General features: G+C 37.2%; 1 protein-coding gene across 4 annotated transcripts in view; it reads right to left on the bottom strand.

Moving 5' to 3' along the window:
- PDLIM5 (PDZ and LIM domain 5) overlaps nt 1-26265 on the bottom strand; it is a 214603-nt gene that overhangs the window by 11177 nt on the left and 177161 nt on the right. For all 4 annotated transcript variants that reach the window (XM_027116933.1, XM_027116934.1, XM_027116935.1 and 1 more), the window contains one exon: nt 9759-9933. In XM_027116933.1, coding sequence (XP_026972734.1) covers nt 9759-9933 — 175 coding nt within the window. The remainder of the gene's footprint in view (nt 1-9758; nt 9934-26265) is intronic.

Genomic DNA, 26265 nt, shown 5'->3' with positions numbered 1-26265 from the left:
AAATTTCCATAAAATAAACAAAAGGAAAAAAATCTCAATTTGGTAATGTCAGCCTCTTAAAAACAGTAACAATTATTACTGGAAAAAACATTCTAGTCAATTTCTCTTCCCCATACATTGTTTCTTATACTTATTTCTCAACTTTGTTAAACACACCAAATCCTCCCCCTCCAAAATGACTACAGAAATTATAAACTGGGTATTAGAGATGGTTTGAAGCTACTTAGAAAGGTTTTATTTAATTCAAACATGACTGATTTTTAATGTACATTTGTATCAAGGTAAGAAATGTTTGTAAAGTGCTTTTTTTCCATTAAATACTATACAGCCACGAACTGATAAGATGGGTTTGGTTTGCTTGACAGGAATCCATTATGAAGATTTATCTAGTCATGAAGCCTGCGGAGATTAACCTTTCTAGCCTCTGCAACATACTTTTTAGTAGCTACATCACACTAATTTTTATTCATAGAGTGGCTTTACCTCCAAACCACTTTTACAGTTATCTAATTTGTCCATGCAACATTCCTGTGAGACAGACCAGGGCAGTTATTATGAACCCAGTTTAACAGATGGAGAAGCTGAGACACAGAATGTTCACAAGGTATGACATATATCATAAAATCACTGATTGAATGAAGGCCAGAAGCTGAATTTCCTGATTTCTATTACACTGCTCTAGTCAAATGATATTCTGTCTCTGATCACACTACCATCAATTATCATCACTGAGTAACCACAGGGTATCTAATTCTTAGTAAGCATAGGATATCTGACTTTTAGATAGATTATTAGTGGGAAAAGTCACAGTAACGAGCATCACAAAGTCGAAACATTTTTTAGCCTTTGACAATAACAGAAACCTTGATATTCAGTAACTATCTTCCATTGGGAAATTCTTTGCAAATACACTGTCATTTTCTCAGAACCAGCACTTCTGCAAGAGTCAGGTAAGTAGAAAGGCCCTTGATGAATGATAAAATGTGCTCTGTGGGAATAAGAGGGTATTTTTTACCTACTTTTTGTTAACTTGTTTCTTATTACTAATATGATGCCATTTTGTATAAGCTAGTGCATGCGACTCTCTTAACATTTGAGAAAAGTAGTTTATTATTATTATTTTTTTTAAACTTGAGGGTACCATTCTTGTTACCACTAACAAGGAATGTCTTTGTTAACTAATTCCTGCCAGGAAAAAAAAAGGGCTACAGATCACTTATTCTGTAACCAAATATTTTGGTAGGCTGTCCCTCAACTTGTAACTGGTTTATAAACTACAGTCCTACTCAAGAGTTCATTTCATTTTCTCAGTATATACCTGGCAAGTAGTTTACTTTCAAAGATAAGCCAAAGAGTCACAATGCTCAAAGCCAGACAAAGTTTTAGGAGAGCACTTAGCTCTTCCACCAGGTAGGTATCTCGTTCTGTAGGCCTGAAAGATCTGCCAGGCTAAATTTACTGTGTAAATTTAGAGTATGGTAGAACTTTAGGGTTTTATGCTATGATTTGCCTGGACATTAAAGCAGGTTCTAAACTATTTACGAGGGTGAATTTATCAGGGCACATCTTCAGCTCATCCAGAAGGGTGGATAGCCCCTGAGGCCAGTATCCTTATTGACTCTTCAGTCGGCAAAAGAATCTCAATTTCTACTTTCTGTTAAAGCAGAAGTGTTAGTATGCACTTGGAAGAAAGAGTTTTCCTCCTGAAACATGCCCATCAGTGCTACCAAATATTTAACAAACTTCATCTGAGAAAAAAAAAAGACATTTAAAAACAGCTGATTGCATTTTCTAGAGTTTCTAAAATATGTGTTGAGATCAACTCAGAGAACCCTGTTCGGTGAATCGGAGCAGACTGGGCCTGCCCCGTCCCACAGGATAATTCCTTTAATGATGGGTGCTAAGTGTGACACCATCAGTCTGCACTGACACTTGTGAAAGGAAACAGCTCCACGAAACCCACCCCTGCTCTTTCTGGAAGTTCCTGTTGAGAGTTAGATCACACATGGCCGTTTTTACATGGATTCCTTGGAGAAGTTCCTTTCAGGTTTTTGTAACAAGAACGGTTTTGCTTTTTCTGGGCAAGAGATTTTATTTTTTTATCTCACTGAACAGTAATTTGCAAAATTAATTTTCTTTGTTTTGTCAGCTGCTAGAAGGCTTACAGCCAAATTCAGTCTAGCCAAAGGCAAGTATATATGTCATTACTGTCCAGACACAATGAAAAATTTTTCTCCAGGCTTCATTTTTAATAGTCCCATCCATGATTTTCATTCTTCTTTTGCTCCCTTTTGTAATTTAGAAGGTTTTCTTATATTTCATATATTCTTAAAAAGTCTTTTTGAAAGCTTTCTGGGATAGAGTCCACTATATATAAATAAATAAATGACCCACTGAAAGGGTATTTTAAGGTATTTACTTAAGTTTCTTTGTCAAATTTGAATAGTGAACAATCTTAACGACAGTAAAGAAATTCCCTCTGCACCTTTAAAAAGTGATTTGAGGGCTTCCCTGGTGGCGCAGTGGTTGAGAGTCCACCTGCCGATGCAGGGGACACGGGTTCGTGCACTGGTCCGGGAGGATCCCACATGCCGCGCAGCGGCTGGGCCCATGAGCCATGGCCGCTGAGCCTGCGTGTCCGGGGCCTGTGCTCCGCAGCAGGAGAGGCCACAACAGTGAGAGGCCCGTGTACCGCAAAAAAAAAAAAAAAAAAAAAAAAGTAAAAAGGTGAGTTGACAGTGACCTGTGCTCCTGCCAGCCTTCCTTTCCTACATGAACAGGCTCTGTGCAGATACTCCTCGGCTGAACTGAAAGAGCATCTTCCCCATCAATGCCACTGAAGTTATGTATAAACAATAAAATCTATATATAACAGAGTCCTGTCTTGTCTGTGTCAGCAGAGACTAATTTAACAAATTCATTAACACAGGATGAACAGAATACGTTCTTCTCATCCCAGGTAGGATTGGGTTTCCGTCTGGGAACTGGAAGGCAGGCTTGCGTAACTGCACAGTGGAATGAAGCATTCAGCTCCCTCTCAGAGCTCTCTGCATCCACGAACCTCCCTGAATCCCTGCTGACGGACAAGTGAAGGAAGGGGAGACAGCTGAAGCACTGATTGGCTGAGAGAGCAGAGCTATGGCGTGGAACTTTTCACCCTGTTCATTTTCTGTGAGACTGATGCCAAAAAAAAAAATTATTAATAATGGAAGGAAAGGTAGGGAAGGATGCTAAGGGAATAATTCAGAGAAAAAGAACAGCTTAGTCAGAAAGGTGAAAAGAACTGCAAATTTCAACAGGCACAGCTAATAGGGATTTAGGTTGAAAATCAAACGCTTACTTCTTTTTTTTTTTGACTACCACAATAGGTTTATTGAACATCCACCATTCTCATACAGATACAAAATTAAAGAAATAGAAAAAAAATTTTTCCTGGTGATGAGAACTCTTAGGATTTACTCCCTTAACTTTCAATAACATACAGCACTGTTGATTCAAAGGCTTACTTCTTGCTTCCCTTTGTTATTTAATTCTTAACAGTAACCCTCACTGATAGAACTTAGCTCTATAAATAGATGGAGAAAACGTCAGAGAAGTTAGGCAACTTCTCTGAGATGACGTGGATCATGAACTGGAAAGCTAGAATCCTCCAGGGCCCAGCCACTACAGGTTAAAATTTTTTATTTAACCAGAAGTTAAGTGCATCAAAAGAAGTTAACAAGAAAGTTAAAAAAAATCAAAATAAGTTAATTAACAAAAGTTAAAAACAAAGCCACATAAAAAATAACTCACATGCTCAAAAATAAATATGGAATCTGATAGTTGGCTACAGGGATCACTGAAGCAGAAGATGTGACATATTATACCAGATCCATATGTATGTAAGTACTGAAATCACCAAAATGAATTCCCATTATTAAAGATGTTCCTGAGGCAGGATTGATTTTTGAACTTTACAACTATGACAATTTAGAGCCCTACAGATATCTCATGACTTTTCCTCAGTGCCATGATTCAGGACTCCTTACTATGGCTATAAGGGCAGTACATATATATTACTTATATTACCAGGGTACTATGTACTGCTCATGACACATTACTGCATTATGGTTATCTATTTCAGGTCTCTGGCTTCCTTATCAGATGATAAAATACATGAAATCAGGGACTGCCTCTTAACATTTATATACTATGGTGCTAGTATGGCAACTTGCACTTGTTTTCTTTTTTTAATATATTAAAAAAAATTGAGATGTAATTGACATATAACACTATGTAAATGTAAGGTGCACAACGTGTTGGTTTGATATGTTTATGTATTGCAATATGATTACCCACCTTAGCGTTAGCTAATACTTTATAAGTTTTTGATGGATATTTGTTGTATAAAAGTATCATTTTATGAGTAGACTATTGAACTTTATTGCTTGCAATTTCTTTCAAATAAAAGTAATTGGTTGTTGAAGCTAGATAATCCCCATCTCTCCTCTTTGCACCAACAGGATTCTGGAGGCATCTTTATTAGACTTACCACATTGATATGGCTGTTGATTTGCTTGTCTGTATTTTTTACCAGAGTGTAACTATTAATTTGCTAGAACTGCCTTAACAAAGTGCCACAGATGGGATGGCTTAAACAACAGGAATTAACTTTTTCACAGTTTTGGAGGTTAGAAGTCTAAGACCAATATGTTGGCAGGGTTAAACTCTTCTAAGGCCTCTCTCTTTGGCTTGTAGATGGTCACCTTCACCTGGTCTTCCCTCTGTATGTGTGTGTGTCCTAATCTCTTCTTAAAAGGACACCAGTCATACTGGATTAGAGCCCATCCTAATGACCTCACTTTACTTCTTAAGGACCCTATCTCCGGTTACAGTCACAGTGAGATATCAGGGGTTAGGATTTCAACATATGAATTTTGGGGGGACACAATTCAGTCTATAACAGTAACTTCCTTAAGGGAAGGGAGTAAATATGTCTTTGATTTCTGTATCACTGGTATTTAAAGGAGGTGGCACATAAAATACTCAATGGGCACTGCTTATAGGATGGCTATATTTCTATGAGAAATAGAAATATAGTCATCCTATAGTCTCATCTATAGTTAGACGAGAAACTGGAAAAGTAAACCTCTCATCCCCTCGGTCATCTCTATGAGTCTAGGAATGCATGTATGGGGTACAAAGTCATTTGGTGGGGAGGAAAGAACCTGTAACTGTTCGGCCTATCTATTACTTTCTCCTTTCTCACTTACCCACTCTAACATTATGAAGAAGAGTACCTTGCCACACTCAAGTTATGACAGGTCTGCTTAAGCTGTTTTTTCTCCTGATTTAATATAGTAGTATATATATGATTGCATATATATAGAGTCACAATATTTATATATATTATATATTTATATATCTTGGTATGTATTTTCTTTACACAACGTTAGAATATATTTTATTTAGGGTTCTATAGTCCTTTTTTTATCTTAATACTATAACTTTTTCCTAAGTAGTGGAAGTTAAAAGCATGAATATAATTTAAAGTTAGATCTGAGCTCAAATGCAGGTTTTACCGTTTACTATCTAGGTAACTTCAGCAAATATGTAACTTTTCTGTGCCTCAGTTTTCTCATCTGTGAAATTAGGCAATTATAATAACTGTCTTACAAGGTTATAAGAATTTAATGAGAAGCCAGTTAAAATTCTTAGCACAGTATTTGGCATATGCTAAGAATACATTAAACAATTATTATCCAAAACAGCATCTTAATGGCACCATAATATTACATCATATAGATGCTGAACATTTTGTTCTTTCCAATTTTTCACTACAGTAGATCTGAACTCTTGGTCTATGCATTGCTCATAAATCTTTGTCTATGTCTTTGGTTATTTCTTTAAATGGAAGGACTAACACATTAAGACAAGAAGCCTTTTATTTTCAAGTAAAATCTTAACCAGAAGGGAAAATAAATAAAACCTATTAATAATGGAGTGCTCAGAGATAGAACTGGATGGTGAGACAGGCAAAAAACCTCTGCTGGCTTCTTCCTGGGGTAACTGAGATGGCCCTCCTTATGAGAAAAGTTTGAAAATAAGTGAGCAGGAAATAAATCAATAATGTTAAAATTTTCTCTGTCGCTGGAATAAACAATGAGTTGTCTGCATGCGATTGTTCTGGTGCTGGACTGTAGGCAAAGACAGGATAATAGCATTGTGGCTATTTTTTTTTTTAAGCATTTCATATCAAAGAAGAAATCAAGCACCATGAATCCCTTACTTCTTTCACCAAAATGCTAAGAAGCTAAATGTGAATGGTCCATTTAACTTTATGTAATACAAGTGGATTTTAATGCCACTAGATGTAACAGTTCAGAAATAAGCTAGTGTTTTCATAAGCCCGTTCTACCAGAGAAACTAAATATGGCTTTGGCTATATTAGTAGCCTGATTTTCTGTTTCCCTATTATATCAGCACTCCAAACAGTCAATCTGTTCATGAGTATGAGTTGAGGAAATGGTACTTCTATCATAAATGGATTGGAAATGTTCTAGAGCAATTTAATCAGAGCTTCAGTAGGATTTCCTAAAATGTAACGTTCTGTCCATCTGTAAAAGGCAACTGACTAATCAAAGTATTGCCTAAATAATACAATTTAGGCAAAACATCCATAATCTTTTCAAGATTCAAATAAACCAAAGAATTATAAACATTAGATGAAAATAAAATGATCTATGGAGTTTTAAGCTAAAAATATGTTCAATAAGAGATAGTCAGTTCAGTACTAACATTCAGTGATCCAGGTTTCTGAGATTTTCCAAAAACAATGAACTTTTCTACAAAAAAAATAAAATAAAACATAAAATTTGCCTTAGTTTGCCTTTACTTAAAAATATTTTTGAAAATTTTAAACATTTAGAAAATAAATATAAAACAATATAAATTATAAACAAATAATGTAAATTACACTGTGGAAAACCAAACAACAATATAAATTATAAAATAATCTTAAACTTCTCAGGTTCTGCCAGGTTACAATATTCTATACTGGAAGTATCAAGCCTGCAACTGCAGCTTGTTTTTAAAACAGGTGTCCAAGAGAATGTCACTTGACCTAACGCCTCCTTGCTTTGGTAAGTGATACTGACACTGAGGTCAAGAACTAGAATTATGCTTTGACTAGCTCTCTGAACTGACCACAATCTATTCAAGCTGCTTTAGCATTTGAGCACCAAGCAAACGTGCTATGTTAATTACTGTTATAGGATCTTGACATGAGCTAATACCTGTTCCTGTTAACTTCCCCAGTAAATGAAGCTCTAATGCTTAACTGATAACAAGTGCTGAGATAATCCAGAGTAGTATAAAATTTAACAGATGAGGGGGCAATAAGTGGTGGCCATTCATGTTTTTAACGTAATATTTATTTTACTTGGCAGAAGACTGTGCATTAAAATTATATCCTAGGCTAGCATTAAAAACTGAAACCATGGCAGTTAGGGGTGGGGAATGTAATTTCTATTTTGATCTTCATATATTCTCCATACTAAGTTTTTCAGATGTGCTGGCAGTGGTGATAGCAGGATATCACAGAATTTTATAATCAGACAACAAGAATCAGAAACCGATATGACTTGACATTTTGTTAATCCATCCAGTAATCACTTGCTTATTACAACAGGACACAAACAGCAGTGACTCCTGCCTCCATAAAGGGTGTTTTTCTCCAGACTAAAGAATCCCCACATACCAGTCTACATAACCAAAGCACCATAACTTACAGAAACAATGTTACAAGTCAAAACTTATTTTTATTAATATTGACCTTAAAAACATAACCCTATATAGAGTTAGTAATTAAAAACATTGCTTTATTTATTGAGACAAAGCAGTACCACACTAGATTCTATAATAGTTTAAATATTTCTGTTAAGACCCTATAGTAGTACTTTAAAAAAAAAAAGTCTCTAACCAAATTGATACTATGATCTGAAGGGTGAGTGGGTCTAGAGTCATATATGATCTGTTCAGGTCAAACACTCACCGAATGGCTTTTGTGTGTCGGATACTGTGCTAGACTCTGGAAACTTCTACTGATTTTCTGCTTCTCCCCATAAACCATTATTACCCCTCCCACTGCTGCTGGCTAATTCTTATACAGCAGGTGCTCACTGTGGAAAATACAAACTAAGGGAAAAATAACAGCTTACAAAATATCATGATTTCATTTCTGTAAAACAACATCTGTCCTTATGTGTGTGTGTTTTAAAAGTGTGAACTAAAATACTAATAGTGGTTACCTTGGGATATGGAATTATGGATGAACTTTTATTTTCGCTTTCTGTTTTTCCATATTTTGGAAATGTCACAATGAACGCAGACTACCTTTAAAAGGCAAAAGCTGTTTTTCAAAATCATGTACTCTGTGCTGTGCTCTTGACACATTTATTAGTTAATAGTGAATTAAGGAAAAGAATATTTATATTTGGTTCTTAAATAAGATATTGAGACTCCCTGTGCTCCATTTTAAGTAGTAACTAGAAACATTATCCTAAGCAATGATTATGTAAGAGAGGAGGGGAAAATGCAAGTATGTCTTAACCTTTTTCAGCTTTAGAGGTACTGTTGTTTCAACTATTACAAAACAAGGTAAATTAAAAATGATGAGAGAGCTTGAGCAGTCATTTCAAGTAATCATCTGTTACTGCCAACAAGACAACTCACAGAGGCAACAGGGTCCTCTGGTGGGATCCCTGCATTAACATTCACACCTAAGCCTCATAACATTCTTCTTTTTTTTTTTTTTAGATGTTGGGGGTAGGAGTTTATTAATTTATTTTTGCTGTGTTGGGTCTTCGTTTCTGTGCGAGGGCTTTCTCCAGTTGTGGCGAGCGGGGGCCACTCTACATCGTGGTGCGCGGGCCTCTCACTATCGCAGCCTCTCTTGTTGCGGAGCACTGGCTCCAGACGTGCAGGCTCAGTAGTTGTGGCTCACGGGCCTAGTTGCTCCGCGGCATGTGGGATGCTCCCAGACCAGGGCTCAAACCCGTGTCCCCTGCATTAGCAGGCAGATTCTCAACCACTGTACTACGAGGGAAGCCCCCCCTCATAACGTTTTAAAAATCACTTGTTCAGAAACGCTGAGGTTTATAAGTGCCAGTGTAATACACTCAGTTAAGAGCTTACTTTTAGCCTTTTCTGCTTATCAGAATTAAAGAAACAATAAAATACATTGGGATAAAAAATATTTTAAAGAAGCAGATTATGACCTAATCTAAAATGTAAAGCATTTATGAATAGATCTGAAGGTAATTATATCTTTTAGAGCTTAGGTATTCAAAAATCCAATCTTCTTTTCTCAAGGACTCAAAGTTCTTTATTTTACATCATTAGTTATTTTTCATCTAAATGAAAGTCCTCACTTTTATAATTTGTGAAATAATGGAGTTCTTTGGGGTCCCTTTGAGTCTTAATATTTTATTATTCTCTGAAAAGCCACATTAATCATTATTTTCCCTTAGTTCTGATAGGAATTAATAACTGACTAGATTGGTATTTTTAGTTTTATTATCACAGAGCCCAGAATTACTTTTTATTAAAATAGATTCTAACAAATGTATATATATTCATATGTGTCTACTTCAATACTATTATATAGAAATACAGCAAGAATATTTTCACTAATAAAATTTCTAATCTTCCAGAATATTAAAAAAAATCCATATTGGTATTAAGTCCTTTCAAGAAAAAATTAAAATCAAATAACCAACCTGATGACCTGGTTGCAGTGGGCACACATCGGAGTTCGTTTCCCTGCGGGAATGTGCTCGGCCCTTTGCACCAAAGTGTCCTCATCACTGGGCTGGGGCTGCCTTTCGGCTGAGTTGGCTGATGCCACTGCTCCTGTGGATGTCCCGCTGCTTGCGACTCTTCTGGTAGAAGGTGCTAGGAGTTAAAACAGAAGAATCAGAATGACAACAAGCCAAATATAAACTTTTCCCAATAATCAAATAATAACATTACTTTAAAAAATAATCTATCCACTCACTTCTTCACTCATTCACTCACACTTATGGATAGGTTACAGACCAAACACTGGTCTGAGACTACAGAGTTAAAAAAGAAAAATTCAAGGATGACAACCCAGTGAAAGAGTTATGACAGATGACTGCAGAGGGTTTTGTAGGAAAAGCAGAGTCACCTCTGCTTCCAAGAGGAGATATGGTTAATGTTGAATATTGATGTTGAAATACTTCTAGTCATCCAGACATCTCTGCGAACCATTAATTAGATTTAACTCAGAATCTGTCAGAGCACATTAAAGATTTCAATGTGTTGAAGATAAAAGCAAAAATGAACTCCCTATATTCTGTCTCTTCCTGTACTGCCTAAGTAGACTGTGAAATCGGTCACCCGGTCATATAAGGCAGATACATAAGAATCATCTCATCCTAGGGCCTTCCTCTCCCTCCTCTGTGGTTATAATGGGTCCTGCTGACTTTACATCACAAATGGTTCTTGATTTCGCCCCCTCGTCTCCATTCCTACAATACTGTCCTGGTTCATGTCCTCAAAGTCTCCCACCTGGACTAACCACCAAATGCCTCGTCCGCCTTAAATTCGTACTCCCACTGCCACCGAGGACTGAAATCTTATCTGATCACAGCTCTGCATAAACCCTTTCAAGGATGTCATTCTTCTTTGACCACTGAGTGTAGTCCAATCTTCTAAGCACCACATACAGGTCCCTCCAGTGGTCTCTGCCTGCCGCACAGCCTCATCTGTCACCGCCCTCTGCTTTTCTCTTTATGCTACAGTGAATACAAAACTGGCTCATTTCCCCTGTGAATGGGGCTATCTATTCACAGCCTGTCCTCACCTCACTTCTCTACCATTCTTCCTATTCACCTAGTAACCACCACTCATTAAGATGCAGCCCAGTCTGACTGGTGTGAGGTGATACCTCATTGTAGTTTTGATTTGCATTGCTCTACAATAAATGCTGGAGAGGGTGTGGAGAAAAGGGAACCCTCATACACTGTTGGTGGGAATGTAAATTGATACAGCCACTATGGAGAACAGTATGGAGGTTCCTTTAAAAACTACAAATAGAACTACCATATGACCCAGCAATCCCACTACTGGGCATATCCCCTGAGAAAACCATAATTCAAAAAGTCATCTAACACAATGTTCATTGCAGATCTATTTACAATAGCCAGGACATGGAAGCAACCTAAGTGTCCATCAACAGATGAATGGATAAAAAAGATGTGGCATATATATACAATGGAATATTACTCAGCCATAAAAAGAAACGAAATTGAGTTATTTGTAGTGAGGTGGATGGACCTAGAGTCTGTCATACAGAGTGAAGTAAGTCAGAAAGAGAAAAACAAGTACCGTATGCTAACACATATATATGGAATCTAAAAAAAAAAAGTGGTTCTGAAGAACCTAGGGGCAGGAGAGGAATAAAGACGCAGACGCAGAGAATGGACTTGAGGACACAGGGAGGGGAAGGGTAAGTTGGGACGAAGTGAGAGAGTGGCATGGACTTATATATACATTACCAAATTTAAAATAGATAGCTAGTGGGAAGCAGCCGCATAGCACAGGGAGATCAGCTCGGTGCTCTGTGACCACCTAGAGGGGTGGGATAGGGCGGGTGGAGGGAGATGCAAGAGGGAGGAGATATGGGGATATATGTATACATATATCTGATTCACTTTTTTATAAAGCAGAAACTAACACACCATTGTAAAGCAATTATACTCCAATAAAGATGTTAAAAAAAAAAAAAAGATGCAGCCCAGGAGTCAGCTGCTCCACAACTCCCCCCTGAACTATCTCTCCCCGCTTCCTCTTCCACATAATCCAGATTAAAGTCTTTTTCCCATGTTCCCGTAATTTTCCAAATGACTAGATTATTGCCTCTACGGCATGTATTTGTGTCTTTTCTTCCCCAACTAGAGAGTAAGCTCCCTGAGGGCAGGAACTATGTCTTATTCTTCACCATAGCAACTAATACAGTATCTGGAATGAATAAATGAATAAATGAATGAGTAAAGTGGAATCAATGCATAAATGAACAACAGCAAAAACTGCGAAGGATTAAAACCAACAGGTCTGCTACTTACCCACAGGTGATTAAAGTGTAGTGGAAGAGAAAAGGCATATATTCTAATGGTTGACAAGGAACAACTTTTAAGAAAAGCATATAAATAATATAAATTGTGTGTGTATGTATGTGTGTGTGGTACGTATGTGGTACGTATGTACGTGTGCGTGTGTGCTGACGGGATTCACATTAAAGGCATGGTTAGAACTGGATAAGGTTAATTAGCATACTTCAAAGGCTATTTCTCCCTCAGGAGAATAAAGCCTGTTTGCAATGATGTGCAACTGCAGATCCAGAAGCCCTGCATTTATAAACACGTGGCACATCTCCTCCAGCTCTGCCTGGCACTTGAGCTGTGAAATGGCACTTGACAGGCCAGGGAGCTCGACTAGTGCCCATGTTTCAAGTGAGTCAACTGGATTAGGAACACGTTTTCACTCTCTTGGACTCACACTTTCTCTTACAGAAATGCAAAAGAAAGTTACTGTAATGTTTGCTTTGTCTACTCTCTTCCTAATGCCCTCACTGGCTTGCATAGCACAATGCTCCTTCAATTTCTAGATCCAGGCCTGACTGCTCTTGGAGAAAGCAGATATGCATCTTCACTGCCGCAAAGCTTGTTCTTATCTTTAAATTCAAGACAGGCAACATGGATTTCATCTGCTTGCGCACATTACCAGCTCATCTTCACTATTCCTGCATGTCTGCATTCTCCCACTTACTCACGCATGGCCCTCTGGCTCTGCTGTCCCTGTCAGCCCCCAGACCCTAAGAACTGTTCCCTTGGAAATGTTTCCAAGGTCTGTCCCTTAATCCAAACCCACACTCCAGCATTTGAGTCCTGGTCTTGAACCCCTCAAGTCTGGACAATTCCAAGTCTCCTAACCAGTCTCTCTGTCTTCAGTCTCTTTTTCAGCCTATTCTGCTGGATTATTTTTCCAAATACACTACTCTGATCATATTTTCTTGCTTATAAAGCTTCCCTAACTCTTCCCTGCAAACTCTATGCATTCCTGACAGTCCAGTCCCTGCATGAGCTCACTCCAATCTTCTTTACAACCTTGTTTTTTATGTTCACCCACATCCCCGCCATTATCATCTAACTCAGTGATCTTTATTTACCATTTAACTTGTGCCATCCCTATTGAAGGCTCTATTCTCAAATCCTTACAACAGCCTTATGATTTAGGCATGATTAGTACCACACTTTTACTCTAGCTGAGGCAAAGAGAGGTTAAGAAAGCAGCCCAAGGTCACACAGCAAATTAAGGGCAACCCTAAAGCCAGGCAGTCTGGCTCCAGAGTCTGTGCTCTTAAACACTATGCTATCGTCTACTCACTGTCCCCTGGACATGCCGTGACAGGCCCTGCTTCTATGAGGCACAGTCGATGAAATGTCCCTTTCTCCATGACTACTCATGGATTTCCCATTCTGTAAGGCTCATGGAAATTCCATCTTCTTCCCCAGTATTCCCTGATTATCCCAGTCAGAAGTGTTCTCTTGTCCCTCTTAACATCTTTAACACCTCCACCTATGAAATATATTTGCTATTTATCAATATCCTGTAATATTTTTCCTTCCTAAATCAATGATAAACTCTGTAAAATGACAGCTTCCTTCTATTAACTTCTTTCTACCCATTACCAGAAAACTGCCTTAAAAATAGAAGGCAGGGCTTCCCTGGTGGCGCAGTGGTTGAGAGTCCGCCTGCCGATGCAGGGGACGCGGGTTCGTGCCCCGGTCTGGGAAGATCCCACATGCCGCGTTACGGCTGGGCCCGTGAGCCATGGCCGCTGAGCCTGCGCGTCCGGAGCCTGTGCTCCGCAACGGAACAGGTCACAGCAGTGACAGGCCCATGTACCACAAAAAAAAAAAAGGCAAAAAATTAATATTTAATCAAGTAAATGAAAAAGGAAAGGTTCCGAATCACTTTCATTTTGCCTTTTTAAAGAACACAATTGAGATAGCTATTTTTAAAATATGGATTAGGTTCAGGATTTCAAACAGTGGGAAAGTTACCAATTGAAAAATCTGAAAATCAGACCTCAAAGAGAGTCAAACCCTTTCATCTACCATATGCCTTTATTTCATCACATCTATGCATAAGCCCTAAAGTACTGAGTCACTGAGACATTTATAGCAATAAAAGAGTGTAGTAATTCCCCATCAGTCATTGTAAAATGGGACAGAATCCATCTGGCCCATGCTTCAAGGAGAAGGTACATGGGAACTAACTTATTTAACACGAGAAGCCATTCTTAAACGTGAAACATGTGACTGTGTCTTAAACACACATAAAGAGGGTCTGAGCTCACTGCTGTTCCTTCCTTGGGAAGAAAAGCCTTGCTTTTTGTTACTGCCTCATTTTAACCACTTTGGATAAGACAGAAATTCTCACAGCTCCGTTTTGTTGCTGTGTTGCTGGTACACTGGTCCTCACACAAAGCTACACAAGCCTTGTTAATTTTTACCAAGCCCTGAACATTTCCAAGGAACAGTTATTTCCCTTATGAATAAAGTGCTGTTTCATTTCTTCAGACTGAATTTCTCACTAGTCTAGCACAGGAGTGGGCAACTTTTGAGCTGTCAAGTGCCCACTCCCTGGCCTCTGCTCCCTTGGCTTATTGGGGAGAGGGAGGTGTAAGAAGGTCAAGTTTTGGAAAAGGGGAAGCACCACAAAATGAGCCCAGCTTCCTTTATAATTCTGTATAAAACTGCACTACCGGCTTCCCTGGTGGTGCAGTGGTTGAGAGTCCGCCTGCCGATGCAGGGGACGCGGGTTCGTGCCCCGGTCCGGGAGGATCCCACATGCCGTGGAGCGGCTGGGCCCGTGAGCCATGGCCGCTGAGCCTGCGCATCCGGAGCCTGTGCTCCGCAACGGGAGAGGCCACAACAGTGAGAGGCCCGTGTACCGCAAAAAAACAAAACAAAACAAAACAAAAACTGCACTACCACACAGACAAAAACAGTCTTCCACGGACAGTAGAGAGACCAAAATACTTCAAATTTATTGAAACTGCCATAAAAATAAATTTTATGTAGAAAAAAATATACATCTCTTTAGAGACAGCAGTTTAAAGACCTCAATCTACTTATCTGTAATAAAACCAGATTTTTCTTTTAAGTTCTAATAGAGGTATTAAATGGGAGCATTGAATTAGCCCTATTTCATAATCTAGGAACCTAAGTCACAAAAATTTAAGTGACTTATTCAAACTGAATAATGAGTAAGTCAGTAAAGTGTCACAATGAGAACATGAAGCGGAGGTTAGTTCTTGACTCAAGTTTTCCTTTTTAATCTTAATCTTGAACATCTTCCATTAAATTAGGCTTCTTTCATGGCTGATCTCTATCCCAATGGAACCATGTTTAAAAGTTAATTTTTTTCTTCTGTATTAAATATATTTCAGCATCATAAAACTCATCGAGAAATTTAAAGCCAGTAGCTACTCTCCAAAGTAAGCGTTAGTGAGATATCTTTTATTAACTTTAGAATGATAATTTATGAGTCTTAAAGGTTTGGAATGACATACATTCATACTTATTCTAAGCTTTTGTTTTTAGCACTATGATAGTCAAACCTAAGATTACAAAGATTATCATTAAATAAGTTAATATAAATTAGTGGGAAAGCTAGCAGCACACTAGAATACTTTCTCAGTATATAATATGTAAAGTTGTCAAATTAATCAAGTAAAATTTAACCAACGCACAACATGTTGAGTTGCTAGTTTTTAAAATATTTGTCATAGTGATATATCTGAGAATTCTAAGGGGCAATACTTTTTAAAAAAGCAAACAGACCACTGACTTATTAACCATGAAATTTAATTTACTACAAAGAAATAAGGTCATTTCTTTTGGACTATCGACTATAAATTGGTGATAAAGAATTTTAAAAATTGAACCACGTGATATTCATTAATTTAGTAGAACACGTACCTCCTGTTATTGGGGAAATTTTTGTGGTATATCACTTGGAAAGATAAAGTGAAAACTCTTTACTCTAGAAATACCTTAATTGCATTTTTCCCCAAGCAGATGATTCAAAGTTTGCATCATTTAGCAAATCAGTTAACACAAGTTTTAAGCAATCTTATCCTGAGGTTTAATTTTCTTTTCTAACCATTTTAAGGCCCTAACTATGTGATTTTCAAGTTTATCCAAGTAACTTCTCAGTAATGTGCCACATAAATATATTACTGGGGATTTGTAGAGTATTATGTTATAAAAGACTATGTAACATATAAGGAATTAGAAATTATCTAATTATTCACTATGTGCTTCAAATATAGCTGAGCTCACTAAAAGGCTCTTGTTTATATATATAAAGTTTCCAGAGAGAAAACAAAGATTAAGACCATTAGAATTCCAGGTAGTACAATGTGTGAATTCTCTGAAAACAGATGTTTTCCAACTATATTAAGAATAAGGTGGGTTAGGGACTGCCCTGGCAGTCCAGTGGTTAAGACTCCGCGCTTCCACTGCAGGGAGCATGGGTTCACTCCCTGGTCAGGGAACTAAGATTCCCGTATGCTGCAAAATAAATAAATAAATAAATAAATAGGTGTTAAGATAAGAATAAGGTGGGTTATATGATATTTTTTCAAAAACAGCTGTCAACTCTAAACCAATATTGTTAAAAAAAAAAGAGTAGTGAAGATTACAATGTATATTTAAATACCTGGCCAGGCTGTACCTGAACAGGCATGAAATTCATCAGTTAACTCTCTGGTTCAAGTCAAATTATTCAACTACCAGTAAAATATTCTTATTACTGGCATATATTAGGTGAAAAAACACTACGTTACATCAAACCTTACTTGGAAACTTAACATAAGTCAAATGGGGCTGGGGGATGATATCCCCCTAAACAAACAGATGTCGCTAAGCGTCTTCCAAGGAACGTTACTCTTACTAGATGTAGTGCTTTTGAATTGCTGAACATATCATTCAGTAGGAGAGCAAGTTGGTGTTGAAAGATGAACTGCCCACGACAATATGAGAAATATATAACCTGATGACTTCTTACAACGTCCAGAGTACGTCCCAGTTCAAGCCATCATTACCTCTTGCTTGGATAACTTATTGTAGTGACTGCCTAAAGATCCTGCTCTACCCTTCCAAGGACATAGAGGCCAGGAAAGACTAAATCAGGTCACGCTGCTCCTCTGCTAAAAACCCTCCAACAACTCCCTTCTAAGTCAGAACTAAAACCAGAGGTCCTATAGAATCTGACTCCTGCGACCTCTCTGGCCTGATCTGCCACTTTTCCTTTGCTCACGAGCTACAGGGCACACTGTCTTCCTTACTATTTCTCTAAATGGCCAGTATGCTTCTAATTCAGGGCCTTTGTAGTTTCTAGTCCCTCCGCCTGGAAATCTTCTCCCCAGCTGCTTGCATGGCTTGCTCCCTCATTTCCTTCCTGTTCTCTGCTCAGAGGCCCTTTTACCCATGTGGCTTTCTCTCATCACCCTACATAAAACAGCAACCCTCTCTCTCCAAACCAGCATTCTCTATACTCCTTAACTGGTTTATCATCCCCATCTAACGTATTTTATATTCTTCTTATTGCTTTTTATCTCTCTCTCCACACCTTGAGGCCAGGGACACTGTCTGTTTCGTTCATTGCTGTATCTCTGGCACCTAGAACGGTCCCCAGCACGTTGCTTAACAAATCTTTGTTTAGAGAATGAATGACTCTGGCACCAAAATTATTGTCTTCCCACTGAAAGGAAACAGACTTCTTAGAGAAACTGCTGATTCTAGGATTGGGACAAACAATGAACATGGAAAGTCCAGAATATCTTGTCGAAGTAGAAAGCAAGAACGCTATCAAAGAACTAGAGTTGTATCAAATGGACTTAAAGAAGCAGATGAGACAGCCTGAACATTAATAATAATAATAACTACAAAGGATTGAAATACTTCAAGTAAGTTAACATGAACTCACAATGATCCTGGAATTTAAAAAAACCACATTGATCATCTTTAGAGGATGCTACGGAAACAATTCATTATTTTAAAAACCCATAAAATTTAATAAAGAGGAAAAAAATCAAGCTTTACAACGTATCACCTGATAACCAATCATGTTTCGACTATATTCGCTCACTCCCCTGCCGTCTCTGAACTGTCCTGAAGCAAATTCAAGATTTATCATTTAATCCATAGTATTTCAACATCATTTCTAAGAGTACTCTTTTTAAAAAATCTACCCATAATACCGTTATCACACCTAAAATAAAACAAAAATCTCCTTATCATCATCAAATAATCAATTTTCCAATTTACTTCTGATTAACCTCTGTATTAGTTTTCTCTCGCTGCTGTAACAAATTACTAAAACCGCATCGACTTAAAAAGAGCACAAGTGTATTATTTTACAGTTCTCCTACACTGATATTACCGGGCCAAAGTCAAGGCGTTGGCAGGGCTGAGTTTCTTCCTGAAAGCTCTAGGGAAAATCCATTTCCTTGCTTTTTTCCAGCTTCTAGAGCTGCCCAAATTCCATGGTTCATCCACCATCTCAAAGCCAGCAGGTTGAGTCCTTCTCACGCTACAGCACTCTAACCCTCTCTTTGCTTCCCTCTTCCAGTTTTAAAGGCCCTCGTGATTACAATGGGCCCACCAGGATAATATCCCTATTTTAAGGTCAGGTGATAAACAATCGTAATTCCATCTGCATCCCTAATTCCCCTTCGACATGCAATATAACATATTCACAGGCTCTGGATATTAGGACATGGACATCTTTGGGGGGGCATTATTTGGCTTACCACACACACCCCAACACAATATTAATCAGGATCCAAATAAGGAAGGTCCATATACTACATTTGGTGTATGTCTCCTAAATCTTTTAGTCTGTAATCCTTTCCATCTCCCCACTCCTTGCAATATACATGTAGAAGAAACTAAGTCTCTAGTTACACGTTTATGTGTGTATTTGAACTTTTTTTATAGTAAAAACTTAAAGAAAAATTTTATACATATTAAACTGAATTGTTTCATCTTTACAACAACAATATAAGGTAATATTATTACTATTTGATGGGTCAGGAATACAAAGCTCAGAAAGGATAAGTGATTTGCCCAAAGACATGTACAGCAATAAAATGAAGCAAATATTTTTTGAATAACTACTATATACCAAATAATGCGCTAGGCTTAACTGCTGCAAATAAGACAGATAGGATTTCTGCCCTCATGGAGTTTAAAGAAGGTTATAGACCAGTAATTAGTCAATTATGTTATAGTGGAGCTAGTGCTAGGATGATGGAAAGATAATCAGTTTAATTACAGATATCCATTCAGTCAAGTGTATACCTGCAGCCTATGGTGTGGCAGGTACTATGTTATACGCAGGTACCCAGTAGAGTAGGTGTACATGTTTCGTCCTTTCCCTCATAGAGCTCAAGCCTTTTCTTTTTCTTTTTTGAGTTGGAGGTGCTCGTGGTTCATCTAAGTATAGACAGTCTACTGAATATATGAACTCAGGAAAAAGATCTGAGCTAGAAGAATGATTCAAGAGTTATCAGCACATTGATGACAACTGAGGCTGTGGGAATAAATGAAATTGTTCAGGGAAAGAGTGGCATGAAATAGAAAAGCTCCTAAGGTACAAGACAAATGACAGAAATACTTTGGGAACAGAGAAAGAGGTAGGAGAAAAACCAGGAGAGTGCATCATGGAAGCCAGAGAAGCAGAGTAGAGAACATGGGATCCAAAATCAATTCTATCTGACTCCAAAGCCTATGTCCCTAAGCACTCGTTCACCAAATATTTATTATGTGCTTACTGTGTGCCAAGCTCTTTGCCAGGCACTACCTTGACCCAAGAAAATATGAAGGCAGATCTTCTTGACTGTGATCTAAACGTGGAAGTACTAACTTCTAGACCAGTTTAGAAGGAGGGGATAATGATAATGATGATTATCTTCTGCTATTTTAATTTTCTTAATAAGGCTGCTATGGTCAACTTAGGAATAATGTATGAAAGCATTATTTTTTTATTTGCCCTGGTATGCCTAACATCTTAGATTATCACTTTTAAGTCCTTCATGTACCTGTAAAAGATAAGTTTATGGGCTTCCCTGGTGGCGCAGTGGTTGAGAGTCTGCCTGCCGATGCCGGGGACTGATTCTGATCCCACATGCTACGGAGCGGCTGGGCCCATGAGCCATGGCCACTGAGCCTGCGCGTCTGGAGCCTGTGCTCCGCAATGGGAGAGGCCACAACAGTGAGAGGCCTGCATACCGCAAAAAAAAAAAGAGTTAAGTTTATTACAGAGATCTAACTTTCTTCTCCTCGACCTGGCTGTCCATCCTTTTCAGCCATTATAATTAATGGCTTCAAAGTTCTTAAAATATAACATATGGCTATAAAGCTAATTCTTTATGTTTTGAGAAACATTTCAGAGAATTTATATAAACTGCTTCAGAAAGGGAAATATAATTATAGATCTAATGCTTTTGCTAAAGACAAAGAGGCCTGTAGCATTAAATGTTGAATCCATTTTTGTTGTACAAACTATATGGATGTAAATATTTCAACTACTATATTTGAATTAAGAGAAAGCAACAGAGAAAGTTATAGCAGTAAATCTATGGATAACCATCAAATATGTTTTAAGAACGCTGTAATATTTCATTCTCATTAAGTCAGAAATAAGGCTGAAATTAAGAATCTTAACATTCTCCCTCAAAAGAAAAAGGACAGATGTTTACAGCCTGGACCGAGAAGTCATATGTGAGGTTTTATGGTATGAAAAACAACTGGCTCTACCAAAAGGCATATTCCTGTTATAAACACTGAGGCTAATGGTGTCCTCATACAAATAACTGGGCTACATCACAGTGACACTCTGGCACTCTTGGGGAGATACAACATTATAATTCAACATCTCAGAGAATATGTTCATGAAGGTATGGTAGAAATTTTACACATACTAAACTGGGTAGCGGTGATGGCAACACACTTGCATATTATCACGGGCAGCAAGTGCGTTCTTCTCTGTCCTGTCCCCAGCCGCCTCAAATAGATGGTGGCCATGAGAAGCGTAGAATCTGTGCGTTTTGTCTGTCAAGCCCCTTATGTTGAAAGCATAAACAACAGTCTACTCTTCATAATCCAGGCATGAAATCATATCCAGTAGAAACAGAAAAGGTTTAATGTTGAGCCAAGATCTAGGATCAGAGGAAAATACATTCTAGAGAGGTTTGTACAACTTTTGTTAAGTGGAATCAAAAAAATTTTTAATTCAATGATTAAAAGCAAAATTGGACAGATTAAACTATTATCATTTCCCTAAGCAGTGGAGAATGCTGGTATGTACACCATAAAGAATTGGAACAGGTGCACCCAAGCCTCAAAGTATCGAATATTTCCGCAACTTCAGGAGGTTTGTTTCTTCCATTAGCAACCAGCCTTTCAACTCTTAAGAACGCAGATTAAACTGGATCTCGGGTGTCTTAATTAAAGTGAGTGTGGGGACTTAGATTAGGTTTTCTCTGCTTTTTCAATTTTTTGCTTCACACATCATTAAAATTCGGGATACAAAAACTTGCCTTTATCACCCTACTAACTAACTTAACTAACTACTTACATAGAAAACTTCCATTTGGTCAGAGTTACAACTAAAAGAAACCCAGTCTGTACCTTGTAAATAAAGATAACAGATCTTAAAAAAAATCTGTTTTTGCCAACATTCTATTAAAAACCAACCAATTATTTATCACTTACAGAGTTTTCTAAATCATCTCAGTACCACTGTTCCAATTTCGAATTTTATAATGGGAAGACAAGACCATGCTCTAATCATGGGCACTCAATGCGCTTCATGCTAAGAGAGAGGCATGGGGGAGGGAGAGAGAGGGAGGGGAGGGGGGAAATAAAGACAACGAAACGAAGTCAGATAAAATAGTTAAAAAACCCACAAATCTGAGACGCGATTCATGACCTCAGGCGTACTAGAGAGGATCCCTGGTAAACTCATACAGACTGTGCAAGCTAAGAATTTATTTAAAATACTAAATTTGTAGAATTTTACTCATATTTGAATGAGAAAACCATAAGGACATATATGAAAATTATTTATACTCACATTATATCTAGAGTTCTCACATATTTTATTGCCAAAGTAACATGAAATCCAAATGGGCTTGGCTTTTTACCATTTTCCCACCAATTTTCACCTATTTATTTAAGTGAGAAAGCAACCTAGTCTTAGAAATAAAGGAGAAAGTGACCTCAGACTTGAGTGCTCATATAAATAGGATTCTTTTAAGGTAGGCAAAACAAGCAGAAAGGGAAAGAAAATTTAAGAAGAGCTCCCCATGTCAAACAATACCAAACATGTCTCTAATGATGAATACAAGTTACTGGAAAATGTAAAACCTGGGATACTCCTTACATTTCCATTACTACTATTAATTCTCTAAGGTATCTTTCTCAATTAAAGTCATTAGATCTCTAAAATAAACAAAATTATATTATCATTATCCAAAGTTATGCTTGAATTTCATATCTTTTAAAAGCAGAGAACATTGCTCAGCTATTTTATGCTGGAGGGAGCAGTATCTCTAGCATAATGACTGACGTTAAGAGACACTTGGGCTCCTCGTTCTTCTAATTTCTAGTGTGAACTTCGAAGTTCCATCATTTGGGGACTTAGTTTCCTCATCTGTAAAACAGCAAAAATAATAACTACCTCAAAGTGTGAGAGGGTTAAATAAGGTACTATAAGTGTTTACTTATAGTTCCTTGAGTGTGTAAGAAATGCTTCATAAATGTCAATTATTTTATACTCTGACATAAGATCTTAACATGGTTAAAAGAAATAAAGTATCCACTCATTCAAGAGCTACCTAGTGAGCACATTCAACGTTTTAGGTCTAGGAACTCTTCTGGTAGGAAAGATACACCCAAGAATAAGATACCTGCCCCCAAAGAATTTATCTTCTTATGGGTGATGTTCACAATCAAAGTGAACAGAGTGCTTTAGGATTAGTGCCTGTCAAGACTGCTCATGACCCCCAATAAAGTGTGCATCTACTATGCAGAATTAGCAAGCATAGTTTTACTTATTCCTGTGGTTTAAACCTAGAGTTGGTAATTTTTTTTCTGTAAATGGCTAGAGAGTAAATATATTAGGCTTTGTGGGCCATATGGTTTATGTTGCAACTACTCAGCTCTGCCACTGGAGCACCAAAGGAGCCACAGACAACACGTAAATGAATGAGCATGTCTGTGCTCTAATAAAACTTTATTTACAAAGACAGGTGTGTAATAATAAGAAGTAATAATTCTTTATTTAAAAATTTTATCAAAGTAGAGCTGATTTACAATGTTGTGTTAATTTCTGCTGTATAGCAAAGTGACTCAGTTACGCATATATATTCTTTTTCATATTCTTTTCCATTATGGTTTATCACAGGGTATTGAACATAGTTCCCTGTGCTATACAGTAGGACCTTGCTGTTTATCCAACCTATATGTAATAGTTTGCATCTGCTAATCCCAAACTCCCAATCCTTTCCTCCCCCCATGCCCCCTCCCCCTTGGCAACCACAAGTCTGTTCTCTATGTCTGTGAGATTATTTCTGTTCCATAGATATGTTCATTTGTGTCATATTTTAGATTCCACATATAAGTGATATCATATGGCATTTGTCTTTCTCTCTTCTGACTTAAGGAAGTAATAATTCTTTATGAAAAGCATATGTGAATAAATCCAGGTATCTTCCCTTACAAAAGATTTAATATTTTAATCTCAGGATGAGACGAAAATGGGGAGAAAAGAAGAGCTTTCAACACAGAGCACTTGCATCAGAGCTGGGAAGGTTCCAACATGGGAAGAAATTCCAATAAGAGGACATTTAAAAGAAAAAAAAAAAAAGAGGGCAGTTAATGGCTGCTACTTTTATTTTTTCCTATATCAGAGCCATAATTCTAAACAAAAATATATTTGTTACATAAAGAGATAGAACATATTTATATGCTTCACACCACGGTTTTGACAATGGACAGCTCCAGTCAGGCCTTTACGGCAAGTGGACTGTTTAGTTTAATGATGTCAAAATGCAGGGGAGCAGATGGCAATAAAACATTATTAGAAGAGATGAAACATATGCAACTGGTAGCAGTTTACTTATTCATATCAAAATTTAAAAATGGAACCAATAAATCTATCCATCTTAGCTAAGCAAATCTAGTTATCTTGATTTATTACTGCAGACTAAAGCCTACAATGAAATTTGGGATGGTTGTAGAAACAGTAATTTCCTTTCTCACCCCTATCTTCTTTAGGCTTCAAATAAAATATAGAATTTATATCCACTTATAACTGAGATGCACATCACTCAGTCTTTGATCTAATCAGATCTCACAAATACATTCGAGTCTTCCTTGAAAAAAACAAAGAATACATCAGATCTCCCCAAAGCTCTGTCCATAGTGAATAAGGAAGCTTTTGCTTGTTGCTAAAATGTAGCATACACCAGAGGCAGGGTATGATAAAGGGTCATACTAACTAGAATCTTAGCTAAATTTTTAAAATGTAATTGAGATGCAATGAAAATGTTACTTGAAACAGATCTTAGTAATTGCTAGTTACCTAGTTTATCCACACTATGCAATCTTTTCTAGACTATCCCAAAGAGAGTTAGTTCTCCCTAAGTATATTCACTGATTTTAACCTATCATACAGAAAACTGCACTATTTAGTCAAAATAACTGGGTTCAAATCACGATAGGACTCTGAACAATTCTTTTGACATTCCTCAGACTCTGCCACCTCATTGGGAAAATGATGCCCATTTAAAATTTTAATGACATTCTCTTACTGTACACTCTGAATAAAAAGATACTTTTAAAAGCTGAAAGTATTATAAAAACATAATTTTTTTTACTACTAATAAATGATACCCACCATTTTACTGTTAAAAGAGGATATCTATTCCCTTCGAGTCTACCAACTACAGTCTTGAGTTCCAAATGGCCAAATGATGAGTACTCCACAAAGACAGGATGCAACAGAAACTAAAATTAACTAAATATTCATTTTGAAAGCAAGTTTGTGCCTTTTTCCCTTTTTCATTTGACCAAAATAAATTTACTGTGTTACTAAAAGATCTTCCAATGATCCCAACTTTTCTATTTATAGCTTACTTGCATTGTGCTTCTTCAAAACACAATTCATATTTTAAAAAAGAATCACCAATTTTTACAAGTCTCACTGTCAATTATGAGCCATTGTCTTCACTACGTATATTAAAATTGCTCCATAAAGAAAAAAGCAATTCACTAATAAAAAGCCTATATACATATTACAGGTATCCCTGGCACTGTCCTAAAATGCTATAAGAACTGCTAATGAAAACAGAAAAAGGAAAAATTTCAGCACAGCTAGACAACACTAACTACTGTGAAAGAAAACATAACAAAGTTTTTCATTTTCAATGGCCCTATGAAATAAGGTCACACTGCTTTCTATAGAAAATGGTGATTAAAGTATTAGCCAAGACTATATAGCTCCATGATTTTCTGAGTAAGAAATTACAAGTTATTTATTAAAAACTTATCATAATGTTAACACATTGAAGTATTATTACAAATGCTCTCAAAATCAACATATTTTGAAAGTGGGAAAGAAGGAAAAAGCCTGTAATTAATGAAAAAGAACCCTGAAAGCCTATTTACGGACTTAAAGCTTTCAGAACTACATACAAATAACAACATGAGTATTTAATTTTTGATCAGTGAGATTTTACAGAATTTTTCTTCTTTTGTCTTGGAAGAAACCTCTTTTCCATCTCATAATGTTTATTTCCATGACAACGTGTAGTATAATACACGTGCTTCCTGAAAAGGTAAGCAATTCGGTGAGGATCATGCCAAAGCTACCAGTCTCATATCTGCCACTATAAAGAACTGAAAAGAGTCAACATTTACAAAATGCTGACTTAGGGGAAATCAATGCACTCACCTGAGGAAATGCTGCAAAAACAGGCTATGTTATAAAAGTAAACTTTAAGTTATTTCTCAAGTACAATACAAAATGCAATCTACTCAGATTTATATTTTGTAACTACACACATTACATAAACAAAGCTGTATTCAACCAAATTTTTGTGCCACAGTCTGACTTAGAACA

The sequence above is a fragment of the Aethalodelphis obliquidens genome, unplaced genomic scaffold (genome assembly GCF_003676395.1).
Source record: "Aethalodelphis obliquidens isolate GAN/ISIS:26980383/991018 unplaced genomic scaffold, ASM367639v1 scaffold17, whole genome shotgun sequence".
NCBI classification, from domain to species: Eukaryota; Metazoa; Chordata; class Mammalia; order Artiodactyla; family Delphinidae; genus Aethalodelphis; species Aethalodelphis obliquidens.
Note: the sequence above shows the minus strand (reverse complement) of the source record. Positions and strands in the feature narration are given on the sequence as shown.